The sequence below is a fragment of the Antechinus flavipes genome, chromosome 2, assembly GCF_016432865.1.
Source record: "Antechinus flavipes isolate AdamAnt ecotype Samford, QLD, Australia chromosome 2, AdamAnt_v2, whole genome shotgun sequence".
NCBI lineage: Eukaryota > Metazoa > Chordata > Mammalia > Dasyuromorphia > Dasyuridae > Antechinus > Antechinus flavipes.
Genome location: NC_067399.1, coordinates 448,987,159 through 449,002,308, shown reverse-complemented (window position 1 = coordinate 449,002,308; position 15,150 = coordinate 448,987,159). Strand labels below are relative to the sequence as shown.

The following is a 15,150-nucleotide window of genomic DNA, read 5'->3' as shown; positions in this document are numbered from 1 at the left end:
TCCAGAAATGGTTTTAAATTTCATCCTGGATCAGTATAAGGCCATGAAAGAAGTTGATAATGTCACTTTACCTCACTTTTACCATGAGGGTATTGGTATAGATAGCCTCTAAGTTTTCGTTAGGCCCTAAGCATATGATCTCCTAAACTTTTAAATATGAAAAGAACTGGATTCAGAATAATGTCCTCACACAGTCTAAATATATGGAAAAAATTCAATAATGCCAAAAATAAAACCTGAGAGGTAGTAAGATATAATAATCACAATCAAGAAACTGGGTTCAATGAGACAACAAGCAGTCATTTATGCTCTCTTTCCTTATCTATAAAATGAGGTTGATGATACCCATATCACTTTCCCTTCACAGATTGTGAAAGAAGCATTTTACATTCACTATGAAATTATAACAACAATGGCAGTAACGGTTGATTTTTTTTTTAATGCCAGGATTAGAATGAAGGATCCTTTTCAGCTATAACAATTTTTAGATTTATAAATATTTTTGATTGAATGAAAGACTAACAATTTATAAGATATCTCTATAAAGTACTGACAAGTTTTCAAAACACTAGGTTTCCTTAGAGCAATGTAAAACACCATTGATATGGATAAGAATTTCTCTTTTTTTTCCCCCTCACTTAGGAACTTTTGGGTACCTTATATTGTTGCAAGTCTTAGAAAAGTTTTGAAAGAACTGAAATGTTGAAAGAGACCAAGATCATCTATTCCAACTAATATCTGAGTAAGAATTGTCTCTGCAAATTACTGACAAAGACTCGTCCAGCATTCCCCTGAAAGATTTCCAGTAATGGGAAACCTACCATTATCTCCCACAGAAGCAATTTTCACTTCTAGATAACTAATTATTTTTTGGAAGTTTTTCCTTATAGTTAAACTCTGTCTTTTTATAACTTCCATCATTAGTTTGTCTTCAGAAAGAAAGCAGAACAATCTAATCTCTTTTACCCATGGAAGCCCTGGCAAATATCTAAAGATGGCTATTTAATTTTGCTTTTGTGTAACCAAGATAAAAAACTAAAGGAACCCTGAGAATGCTAATATTGCACTCTTTTCCCCAACAGGGCTTTTCTATAGCTATAATTTCCATCTGGGGAAAAGACAGAGGCAATAACTACAAACTACATCTCACAATAAATTCTATCAGATGCCCTCTAGTTGCTGTTTATGCCATTCCATGCCTTTGATATTGGCCCCAAATTAAAATTACAAAGAAATCAAAGTCTTTTCAATATTAAGAAATCTTATAAAAGTTTCTTAATAAAGAATAAAAATGGGGAAATAAAAATAAAATTAAGCCTGCCTTTCCCCAACCTCCTAGTACTAACCAAGTGCTTTCCACTGAAACAGATGATCTAGTGTTAATTCTGAAATTTTCAGTTCCTTGTGATATATATAAATTCCACTGTAATAAAGAGATTAATACCAAAATCTTAAAAATAATAAGAATAATAAAAAATTAAAAGCTCCTAAGCAGGAGCTACCTAATGACTCCCCAGGCTATTGATGAACTGTTTCTTTCTAAATGAATAATAAAATCTGCAAGATCCAGCTTTTGTTAGTGGTTTTGGCAACACAGAAAACAGAAAAGAGGCTTTTGTTCAAATGGCTGTTTCCAGGTCCATTTTTACAAGCAGCAGGCGGGCTACCTGCTCCTTTCTCCTCAATCCTTTTCAAGCAACAACCTTCTAGGCAAAGGATGGTAATTAAAAACAGCACAGGGACTATGCAGGAAGATGCATTCAGGGCCACTGCAATTAACCTTTGGAAGGTAAGCCTGTGTGGATGACACCACAGGGACTTGATGGAAAAGCAAGTGCAGCTGCCTTCCCCCAACACTCCTCCAAACAAAAGCCCATCTGATTTCTTTTCTCTCAACACAATCATTCAAAGCCCCCAAAAAATCCTGTGTTCTACAAACGTGTCCAATCACTCCAGGAAGCAGCTAGAAAGAAAAATGGCCATAGGTATTTTCATCACACTCAATTGTTATTGGCTCTGCTGGGCACCTCTTTCTATCTAAGATACAGTTCTTCATATCGACTCAGTTCATGACCTCTCCACTCATTCCAAATACCAAGAACCAGAGTGCATGGGAAAAGTCTAGTATAAAGAACAGAAGAGAAAAGGTTTGGGTCAGTGAAAGTGACACCAAATCTGCTCACTGAGATAAGGACCTCAACCAAATCACTATTAATTGAAAGTTTTGGTATTTTTTAGAACAAGACTAACCAGGAAAACCTAGAAAAGAAAAAAAAAATTCTGCCAGGAGTCAAAGGATTTTGATCTTGACACCTTTATCACTAACTAGCTGTGTGACCCTACTCAAATTACTTAATCTCTCTGAGCTTCAGCTTCTTCATCTGCAAAATGATCACATATTGAAGGCTAGAAGGAATCTTAAGAAGTCAACAGGTCCAATTCCCTCATTTTTCAGATGAGGCATAGAGCGGTTAAGGGCTTTGCTCTAGATCATCCAATGGAATCATCAGTCCATTCGCACTTTAAATCTTTTATTTCCCGTAGTGATAATGATGTTAGAACTAGAAGGAACTTTAGAGATAGTTTGGCTCAAGATCTTCTCTTTATGATGAGGGGAAAGTAAATTCTAGGGGCCTTGATTTGTCCAAGATCAAAAGAGAAAATATCTAAGTTCTCTGACTGGCAAAGTGATAAAAATCTCAATAATTTGTACTTCTATTCTTTTGACATTTAGTAAAGTAGAGGAATCAAACACATAAGCGTCTCCCCAGTAATGCCAAAACCAAATTAAAATATATTGAGAAATTTTTAACAAAATAAATAAAAATATAATAACACAGATAATATTAATATGTAGTTTTCTAAGTCAATATGCACCTTCAGGGATCCATCTGGATAGTTTAGTAACCCTTTTTTCCATCTGAGTTGACACCACTGTAGCTGAGGATACCCTCAAGTTCAGTCTTGACAACCAGCTAAATTCCAAAGCATAGTCCCCAGTATGACACAGTGCACTTAATGCCCATAATCCAGTGTGCCTTAATTTCAGAATTGATCCACTCTAAAAACTCTTTTGTTCTGTAAGCAAAATTCCTATTAAAATAGCCCTAGATTTCTGTACTACCCCAATGTTGAGCCACCTTGAGTTTAAAGTCAGTTTAAAGTCCCAAGTATTTAACTTTATCATTAACTGATTAAAATGGCAGTGACAGTTACTCACTTAAAAAGAATGAAAGGAATTCCAAAGTAGTAAATATTCAACTTACCAGAGCATCAATGAGCACTTCAGCTCCCTCTTCACTCTCGTGGAGTGTATCAATATCTGTTAATTCCTGCAGCAAATCAACCACAGCTATGGACACATGTGAAAAATGTTAAGGGAATTAACTACATATGAAAATCCTAAAAACATTTTATTTCCAAAAATTTAGTTCCCTTCTATATGCTAGTTAATTTCTTCATCAACATTTTCAGTGGTTTTCTGCCCACAGTGGGTGTTAAATGATAGACTCATTTTCTTTCTTTATACCACCTTCCTTAGTAACTTATTCCATATATTCACTACACCTTCCATAAATTTCACAACTTCAAATAAGTCATTCAGAAGTCTTTTTTCAGAGTGATCTGAGAAACAGGCCAACACCCTTAACCTCAGCCCATAATTTAAATTCTTAAAACTCAGTATAATCTTAACTACTCTGTACAGTTCACCTTCAAAGGCAGTAATGATTTCTGTGATGTGATGCCTGGTGCTTCACAAAGTATTTCGCTGAAGTTAATGTAGGATAGAATGGATTTAGTTTAGGCTAGAATGAGGGAAAAAATAATTGGAGTTCTCTTCCCTACCATGCACATTCTACCAGTCCTGGCCATATCAACTTTTCCTCTTCACTCCCTCCTCCCTTCCAACATACTACTTTGGATAAAAGAGAACTGAACTAACAGAGGGGAATGGGCAAAAGGAAGGAAAAAAAAAACACAATCTAAACTTTCTCAGAACTTGAGACATATAGTTTAAGCCAAGGGTCCTCAAACTATAGCCCGCAAGCCAGATGCAGCAGCTTAGGATGTTTATCCCCTTCACTCAGGGCTATGAAGTTTCTTTATTTAAAGGTCCACAAAACAAAGTTTTTGTTTTTACTATAGTCCGGCCCTCCAACAGTCTGAGGGACAGTGAACTGGCCCCCTATTTAAAAAGTTTGAGGACCCCTGGTAAGCTATCAAAACTAGAAAAGTACTCTTCTCTTCTCCAAACTCAAATCAACAGTCACTCAATATATACTATCTGCAAGGTACTGTAACCTTATGAGACACATAATCAAACAAACAAGTATAGATTTATAACAGACTGATGTGACATGAATGAAGATAAAGCAAAAGAGTCAGAGAGGTAAAACTCAGACAAGAAAGAGAACTAAGGAAAGCCTTGCCATTAAAACCTAGAGAAGAAAGTATCCTGAATTTATTAACAGTACCAAATCATGCAAAGGACAAATAAGATGAAGATCAAGAAAAGATCAACAAATTCTGCAATTAAGAGATCTTCCATCTCATGACCTAGAAAGGACATTAAAAGTTATTGAATCCAATCACTTCAAAGATATTAAATATCTTGTCCTGGGTCATACAGTTAATGTCTGAGGAAGGATTTGAACTCAGATCTTCCTATTTGTCAGTCCAGCTCACTAAATATGGCACATTCCAAGGAGGACATCCAGCATGGTGAATGGCTCTGGAACCCTCCATTACAAGGAAAAGCTGAAGGAAGTAAGGGTATCAAGCCTGGAGGAGTTTGTTTGTTTGTTTGTTTTTAAATTGTCTGACTGGATCTGTAACTTCATCAGTACAGGGAGATTCCAATGAGAAACATTCTCTAATAAAGACAAATTGGCACCACTCTGAGACTTAATAGTCTGAGAGCTGCCTGATGTACTGAGAAGTTGAGCAACTCATTCACATCATATATAGCTGTTACGTCAGAAACAGAATCCAAATCCAGTCTTTCTGATTCTTAAAGCGACTCTTAACCATCATTCTACATTTCTTACTAGGGAGAGAATGACTGTCTTCAATTAACAGAAGGGCTTTTTTGGTTTGTTTGTTTGTTTTTGGTAGAGGAGATATTAAACTTGTTCTGCCTGGCCCCAAAAGATAAAATTAGGAATAAAAGATGGTAGTCACAAAGAAGCAAATTTAGATTTTAAATAAAGAAAAATTTGCTAATAAATTGAATAGGTAAATTTGAGGTGAATTTGAAATTTGAATGAAAGGCTAATTCCCTTTATGTTCTAAGTAATGAGGAGCCATTGAATACTTCTAAGAAGAAAAATTGAAATTACAATGTTATAAAGATTAATCTGACAGTGAAAGGAATAATGAATTGGAGGGAAAAGGAAACAAAGGCAGAGAGACCAGATAGAAGGCCAACTGCAGTCTAGACATGAAGTACATGAAGTCAAAATAGAAGAAGCAGAAGTCACAAATTATATGAAGGTAAAATCAGGAGGTAACTAAGGAAGTTCTAGTGTTCATAAAGGACTTACACTAAAAGAAATATATTTGGTTAAGATTCTCTTTCTAGATCTTCAAATGACCACCTGCAAAGTGGGTAAATTCTTAAATTGCGGGTCTTCATTTCTGTTCCACGGGTAAACAATGATCTACTCCCAAAACACAGGGAAGCAAAGGCCTTGAAGATCTTAGTATGAAATCTCTTTCATGCTTGTGGTACTTATCAGAAAAGTAATCAAAAGGTTGCTAACACAGAGGACAACTAGTCATACAAGACATGCTGTAAACCACAATTCATAAGCTGCTTGAGTCACTTGCAAATGGGTCATATAACCCTGAAATTAAAGGCAACTCCTGAATAAAAAGTGGGTAAATGCAATTCTTCCTCTCTAAGATTCAAATTATTGATGGAAAGGGGGAGTCTCTGGGAAGATCTGGACAAACAGTAGTTATACAGGCTTCCCTATGACTCTGAACTTTCTTATTTCCAACATAAACCACTAGACTTCCAAGGGGAAAACTGAGAATTGGTGTTTGCCTTTACATCACAAACCTGCCCTTCCTCTCTCTCTCTCCCCTTCTCTTGCTCTCTTCCCCTCTCTCTTTCTCACACTAGTGCTAAAATAGGGAAATTTTGGCATCTGAACATACACTAAGATGATCACAAGTACTGCACATCTAGCCCACTGTCCTTTTATTTAATTTGGAGTCTAGGTCACTGTTCATCTGCTACATGTGTTCAAGATAACATATACTCAAAAGACTAGCAACCAATTAAATGGCAAAGTACTCCCCAAGTGTCCTGCAACTCCCAAGCTTCTTCTATGTCAGTCATTACACTAAGCCATTTAGACAGATTACAGAGAACGTTTAAAATGTTCTGCAGTTCTTCAGGAGCTGATGAAATTAAGCACAATTTTGTCTATACACAAATAAAGGAGGAAGGCAGGCATGATTGCATCTGAGACACACTCCAGCTTTTAACTATCCCAAAGTTCTCAATGAAACAAAGATCCATCTACTGAACAACAACATTCTTCTAATGATGTTACCACCATACATCATAGTTGATGTATCAATCAACAAGTACTTATTCAGTGCTAGATACTATGTTCAAAAAGGCTGTTGAACTATGTTAGAAAGGAAAAATTACAATCTAAGAGGTGGAGGTGAGTAGTATGTAAATGTATTCCAGTTATAGAAGGCAACCAGAAAAAAAAATAATAATATGGGAGGGGGTAAGTGACATATCAGAAATGGGAATAATGTAAAATAAGACACAGGAAGGAATAATGAACTTTGTTTTAGACATACTAATTTTATGAACTATCCAGGACATCCAGTTTGAAATGTTGATATGCAAATGAAAAATGGAAGATGGAGCTAATTACATAGACCTAGGACTCCATTTGTAAAAATGATAATTAAAACCAAGAAAGATTATATAATCACTGAGAGTGTAGAGAGAAAAGAGTGCTCAGGCCAGACCCTTGAGTAACATTTACAGTTAATGGTTATAATATGAATTATAATATGAATGATAAGCAAATAAAGGAGATAAGAAGAACTATGAGAGAGGTTAATATGACAAAAAAGGAAAATGCTGGATGTTGAAGGAGATGTAGGAAATTAGGACACTAATGCACTGTTTGTGGAACTGTGAACTGATCCATCCATTCAGGAGAGCAATTTGGAAATATGCCCAAAGGGCTATCAACCTGTGCATTCTCTCTGATCCAGCAATATACTACTGCTAGTCTATATCCCAAAGATACCTCCAAAATCTCCATCCACACCTCAAACACTTGACACATCCTAGCTCTGTGACCTTGAGCAAGTCACTTAACCCTAATTGCCTCGAGGCAGGAGGGAAGAAGGGGAAAAAAAGATCACTGATAAAACAAAACCAGAAGAAACTTTTTTAGATATATATATATATCAATCAGAACCTACCATATATAGTTATATGAACACACAAAACAGAGGATTTCCTTCAAAAATACAAAATACCTATACTGATACAACACCAAATAAACAACTTAAATAATCTGATCTCAAAAAAAGGAAACAAAACCAGCTACAAAGGAACTACCAAAGGAAAAACCTGTGATCCTAGTAACTTTACAGGAGAATCTAGCAAACTATTATAAAACAATTAATTCATACACTACACAAATTATTCTGAAAAACTGAGAAAAGAATTCTACAATCCCTTTTATGAGACAAATACAGTTCTAATATCTAAACCTAGAAATGAGAAGCAAAGAAAGAACTGTAGAATAATATCCTTAATGACTATCGATTCAAAAATTTCAACAAGTTAAATCATGATAAATAGTAATTTGTGAAGAAAATAATTTGTAATGATCAAGTTTGATTATACCAAGGCTGGTTCAACATAAGGAAAACAATCAATATGATAAATCATATTAAAAAACAAAACTATCCAAACCCAGTGATTATCAACAAGTACAAAAAAACCTTTCACAAAGCACAACACTCATTAATATGTCGTGGGGGAGAGGGGTACTACAAAGCATAGATAGGCATAGGGAGATTTTAAAAATATAATAAAAAGTAAAGAAAAATCAAAGCAAGTACTAACTATATATAATGGGAAACATAGAAGTTCTCCTAGTAAGTACAATATTAAAGCAAGGGTTCTCTCACTATTCATATTATAATTTGATATAGTTCTAGAAATGCGAGCAATAGCAAAAAGACTTGACAAAGAAGTGAAAGGTTTAAGAAAGACAAAACAATCCCAATCCCTTTATAACTTGATTCTTTACTTAGAAAATTCTAAGAAATGAGCAAAGATATTGAAACAATGAATAGTGTCCGCAAAGTTCTAAGCTATAAAATAAATTACAAAAATCAAGAGCATTCCTACAAAACAACAACAAAATCCAGGAGGAAATAATATTCATTCAAAGGGAAATTTCATTCAAAATAATTAAAAATGATAAAATTATCTGAGAATCTATCAAAGTACATTCATTATTTATAGAGATTCAAATACAAAATGTTCATTAAGTAGCTCTCTGAACAATATAAAGAGTGGACAAATATTCAGCAATAGAGAATAGGTAATACCAATATAATAAAAATGAAACTCCTACCAAAATTAATTTATAGACATACTGCTGCTACATTAAATAACCACAGAGATATCTTACAGAGAAAAATGAAATAATTACAAAATTCATTTGAAGGAATAAAAGTCTAGAATATTAAGGAAATAATAAAAAGGTAGGAATAAGTGGGACTTCTAGACCTCATAATAAATTAAAATATAAGTCATCAAAACCATTTGGAACTGGTGAAAAATATATAAATTACGTTGGGGGCAGCTAGGTGGTGCAGTAGCTAGAACACCAGCCCTGAAATCAGAAAGACGTGAGTTCAAATCTGGTCTCAGACCCTTAACACTTCCTAGCTGTGTGATACTGGGTAAGTCCAACTGCCTCAGCAAAAAGCAAAAAAAAATAAAAATAAAAATGTATATACACACATATATATACATACATACACACAAACACACACCACATGTTAAGGACTATGGCTAAAGGGACAGATCAATTCTCTAAGAGCCTCCATATTTGTGAATCATAACATCTGAAGGAGTTGTAAGGCAGCCTTTACTTACACAGGTGTTCCTTGTGCATTGGGAATGAAATAAATTGGAGGCAGAGGGAAGAGGAAAGAGATCAGAGAACACAACTGCCTCTCAGTCTCCTTGTATCATCATCATCTTCTTCTCACATGAAGAGATCTATCTTACAGGTCTGAGTTAGACCTCCAGCAGCCACTGGCAGGTGGTTCCTGTATCGCAATACACACACACACACACATACATACAAATTATATCTATGAAACACATTAGACAAAGAAGAATCAGAAATATCTAAACTCAATAAACCAATGTTCACCAAGCCTAAAAACATATCTTAGAAAAAATTCTCTATTTGATATCTGCTATGAAAACTGTTAAGTAATATGGCTAAAATCACGCTTAGAACAATGAAGTAAGAGCATATGACACCACAAATTCAAACTATGATATGAGTATTAAAGAACATAAAAAATTAAAAGATAAACAGATCATATGTTTTATAACAATAAACAAGAATGAATTCTTAACCAAACACAGGATAGAGGCAATTACAAAAAACAAAATAAATCATTTCAGTTACGTAAAAATGAAAAAGTTTTGCACAAAGTTAATGCATCTAAGATTTAAAAAAAGAGAAATGCCAACTATATGTCAAATAATGTGCTAAGTGCTAAGCGTATCAAAAAAAAAAAAAAAAGCAAAAGACAGTCTCTATGATCAATGAGTTCACAATCTAAGAGGGGAAACAACAAGCAAACAAAAATATACAAAAAAATTATCAACAAAATAAAAAGGCAATAATTAAGAGAAGGAAGACACAGAATTAAGAGGAGTTAGAAAAGAAACTAATAGGTGGAGATGAAAAAAGAGCGTATCCAAGGAATGGAAGACAGCCAGAGAAAATGCTTGAAGACAAGAGATTCTAGAATGTCCTATTCATGGTATAGCCTCAAAAAGTCTGAGGCACTGACTAGATCAAAGAGTACACAGTGGGGTATAAGGTTTAAGGTGACTGGAAAGGTAGAAGGGGACTAGAATGTAACAGGCGTTGAATGTCAAATATGATTGTGCATTTGATCCTGGAAAATAGAAACCACTGGAATTTATTGAGTGTTTATGGGAGCCAAACTCTGCATTAAACATCTCTAATAAAGGCCTAGTATCTAAAATATATAGGCATCTAAAATAAATACATAAGACCAAAAGCTTTTCTCCAAGAGAGGAATACTCAAAAGAATATAAACAAACAGGTCTCAAAAAATGAATTGTAAGATATTAACAACTGCAAGAAAAAGCATTCACAATCACTAATAACAAGAGGAATACAAATGAAAACAATGCTAGAACTTCATTTCATACTCAACAAATTAGTCAATGTTGGAAAAGGCAGACACTGTATTTGTACATAGTGTTGCATGAGCTGTATACTGAAAAGCAACATTGAACTAAAATCCAAAAGACAATGAGAAGAACTGGCTGGCACATGAGCAAAAGGCACAAGAGAAATATAAGCAGATTGCAATGTATTACTAAGGAAGAACTGTGCATTACAAATAGTATAAAAGTTATCAGAGAAATGCATGACTGGGGAAAGAAAACTGTAGTCTAGCCATGGAGAAAAAATAAGTAGCCAATAGACAGCTTATCATGTTCCAATAGTAGCCATATAATGTCAAGAGACCTGGAGTTCAGTAAATTGACTGAACCCTTGTCAGCAATATTAACTGGTGAACAATCAGAAGCCAAGAAATGCAAAGAATGAGGTAGCAAGGAAGAGGTCACAGATTCCTCAAGGCATCAAAGTAAGTCATTGCCTGCCTATATCTAAAGTGAAAGTTCAGCTTTATTATAATGCTCCACACACAGCAGGTAGTAAAATATCATTGATATCCTCTTTACATGCAATGTTATAAGGCACCATCCATCATCAGATACTTAATAATTGCTAATTGCCGTCTAGATTAATTGCAGCTCTTTCCATTCTGAAACTTTTTCCTCATAAATAGTTAAGAACTAAAGGGTCAAAATGTCTACTACTTTGTTCATTTTCCTCTAAAGTCTCAGAATTCTAAAATGTAACTTAGGAAACTACTCTAAACTGCTTCATTTAAGTTCACAACAAGCTGAAAAATGTAATTTTACTTTTCAATCTCATAACCAGTATACAAATTAATGTCTATTAATTCAGCATATTCCTATTATCATTTTTGGAGAAAATATGTCTTTCATTGGTGCTAGTGATTAAGAAACATGTCACAGACGTTAAAAAAAAAAAAAGCAATACGTAAGACAGTCACTCTTTGGCAATCATCATCATAAAATAGTCATGAGTGAATTTATGATTTTTTTCTTTTTTTTTTTTTAATGATTTTTTTCTAAGAAACACTTTGGCCTTGACTGCTCCAGTGGCTATCTCCTACCTATTTTCCTGACCTCAAGTAATAAGTCAAGCAAGATATCAACTACTTACTGTGCCTGAAAGATTTCTAATCAATTCCTCCACTAACTAATCTCACATAAATTCCCCAAGCTCCCCAAATAAAACTTCAAAAAGGCAGCAATTAGTAATTGCAATCACCAGATAATCTAATCTGACCCAGAACAAAAGTCATTTGATGATGATCAAAAAACAAAGTGAAAAATCAGATAAAAGGATGAAAAGCTTTCAAACATGAGAACCTTCAATATAACCCCTTGACCACCTGGCATTTCTCCATAAGCATATGTGGGCAAAGACTTTGCCACTATACTTACAATTTCATCTCACAAAGTAAAAAGCTCTCCCATCAACAGATAATAGAAAAACCCAACAACCTGACTCCCAGAAAATTACTTACAACTTTGAATGGCCTACTTTCTCATGTTAGGTAAAAAGGCTACCCCCCCCCCCACCCCCCAGTCCTCTTCTAACTTATCTACCAGTAGGAAAACAAGCTACTATAAGAATAAGTAAAAGAAAGAAGAGACAGTCTATACCTGAGTATCTTAAACAATGTATCTTAGAAGAGGGTTTTTTTCCAGTTTTTGTTCTCCATATTTGTGTCTGAATGATAATTTAGAGTCTCTGTACAAAAACTGAACATTAATCTCATCAAACAACAATTCAAAGTACATAACAAAGTTTAAAAAAAAAAAAAAAGAAAAGATGAAATAAACAGATGACTTATTCAAAGTTATAATGAAAAAGCTTTTCTTAAAAATGAAGTCCCATGTATACAAAAGTGATACAACTGAACTAAAACTGCAAATTTTGTTTTGTTTTCAGTTTCCTTTGAAAATGGCACCTAGTTTTGGGTATCTAGTACGTACTCAATAAATTCAAACTGCATGCTTTCTTTTAAAAGAGTAAAGATGGTCTCCCTAGCAAATACAGAGCTACCTAAATCACATAACCATCCAGACTAGACCTGGAACCTATTTTTGTCCCTGTCTGAAGCAGTTCAAAATGTAACTAAACTAGAAAAAGGAATTCAGGGCAACAGTAATGTGTTCCCAAAAGATGTGTACCCAATACACCTAAATTAATAATCACAACTTCCAAAGACAGGAAAGTCATGAAATTCACAAAAAAAAAAAAAAAAGCATTCAAAAGACAATTAAGTACCTATATACAAGACAGTGAGTATATATATTATACCAAGATGTGTTTTCTCAAACTAACGTTTTGTAATTTCCTACTGACACTTGCCTTTCATCATAGCATGTTTAATTGGCTAATGAGTTGCTCAAGTAAAATGAGCTACTTATCAATGCATGGTGTAACAGCTGTTTAAAGACTGAAAAGTAAAGAGAAAAAGTACATTTTATTCCAATGCAGTGTTGATACAGGAAACACTAAACTGGGAAATAGCAAATAGGACTACAAATGCTCACGATAAGCCTTGTTAGTAGGGTGCATGCTGTAGGAAATGACTAGAATAATAACCCACTTTCTACCAGCCCAATTAAGGGAGGGCCCCAAAGGAATACTGACAGTCCAATTCTCAGTCATTAGCATTGGACTACTTAACACAAGATGCCTACCTCTAATGAATAGCCAGATATGCCTTCTTGCTAAAGCCAGTTCATCATTCTCAGATTTAAGAAAATTAAATTTAGCTGGATTGATAATAGTCTAGGAGAGAAGGATCAAAATTACAAAATATTCTAAGTGGCTTAAAAATATTTCATTACAAATCACAATTGTATATAGCTTTGCCAATTCTTCTTACTTTTTTTTGGCTTTTTTCTACTCAGACATATTTAGAAAATGACAGTAAGCCACATTTAAGTAGAACTCCAAGATTTGCAAAGTACTTTCTTCACAGTTATCAAGTAAGGTAATACAAAATATTATTATTCTGATTTTACATTTAGAAGAAACAAGAAGACTCAGAGAAATTAAATGACAAGTCCCAGATCAAACAAACTAGAATGACAGCAGCTCCTAGGAGCTATTGGAAGGAGTTGAAAATTCCATCTATCCCAACCCCAAATTAACAGGACTCCCCTTTACAATATCAGCAATAAGAGTTCACTGAATTTGCAGTATAAGACTTCATTGGCTCTTTTAGGAAATTTTTCCTTACCCAAAGCATACATAAATAATATAGTTTTTCCCTACAACAAACAAATACAAAGTTATTAAGTGAAAACAGGATTTCTGATTCCAAAACCAGTATTCTTCTACATCATGCTTCTCCACTTAGTAACATAAAGTCTAAATAAATAAAAGTGAATCTACTCCCTAATTATCAGAGACAACGAAAGATTTCCTAAAGAGTAAAGGGTAATCACTTTGCACTCTGCACCACAAATATAACAAAGTTCTTTTCTAAATATTTACCATGCAACTTTCAAAAATACTGGTTGCCTTCAGATATTAAAATTAAATAAGGTTTCATTAATTTGAATCAACTGGACTAGAGAAAAAACAGGCTGCCTAAACTAAGTTTAAATTACGCAATATTATTATTGAAGAATTAGGCATCTTAATCAAATTGGAAAGAGTACATGCTTCAAATTTTGTTATTTTGCATGGATTGCTTATTGGGACTGTACCATTTTTAATCAAGAAGAACCTAAGTACAACTTTCCTTGGCTTGTTCATCAACTTTCAGGAAAGGAATGCTCATTTCTTTCGAAGAACCAATCTCTGACAAATTCAGAGATAATCAAGCCAAACGCTAGCATTTTTCTTATTCAACATTTAAGGGTTTACACATTTGCAGTTTTAGTTATTCTCAGATTGGCCATAAATAATTAAATAGGGATTTTTGGTGATTTGCAGTGTACTGTATGAAATACCAGAAAAAAATGTTAGTAAGTCATAAATGCATAAATGCTATATATTACTAATTTGTTGCATAATTTACAACCATAAGTATATATACATAAATTTATTATATAAAGTTAAATTTTATTAAACATTTCAGTGACCTAAAGAACTAAGATATGCACTCTTTTTTCGTCTCTCTACTATCCAAATTGTGTTTCTCTCGCCATTGTTTCTGTGAGTTTTCTCTTGTTTTATGGAGTTGTTTCAGTCATGTCCAATTCTCTGTGGGGTTTTCTTAACAAAGATCAAATAACAAACCACTATTTCTTTTTCCAGATCATTTTATAGATGAGAAAACTGAGGCAAACAGGATTAAATATATTGTCTAGGGTCACACAGCTAGTAAGTGCCACATTTGAACACAGGTCTTCCTGACTCTAGGACCAGTGCTCCAGCCACTGTACCATCTAGCTGCCTCAGTGATTTTTTCATCTTTCACTTTTTGTAAAAGAAAATTTGTGAAGCAGTACCTATATAGTACAAGATATTAATCTTTCTTCCTGAGATACTAATCTCTATCTCAAAGAAATGACAACTTTTTATGGGCATATTGTTTTACTTGTTTTGTGTGTTAAGTAAATATAATCAAAATTATTTTAAAAAATCTTTAGGATGTTATTCATATTTTTCACATTCAAAGGGGTCTTATCCACCTAGAGCCCCATGAAGGACTGCTCATAACCCCATCTACCTTCGTAATTCAAAT

General features: G+C 34.0%; 1 protein-coding gene across 2 annotated transcripts in view; it reads right to left on the bottom strand.

Moving 5' to 3' along the window:
* The window catches only part of CTNNBL1 (catenin beta like 1), a 218,907-nt gene that overhangs the window by 130,279 nt on the left and 73,478 nt on the right, over positions 1-15,150 (bottom strand). For both annotated transcript variants that reach the window (XM_051979353.1, XM_051979354.1), the window contains exon 5: positions 3,267-3,364. In XM_051979353.1, coding sequence (XP_051835313.1) covers positions 3,267-3,364 — 98 coding nt within the window. The remainder of the gene's footprint in view (positions 1-3,266; positions 3,365-15,150) is intronic.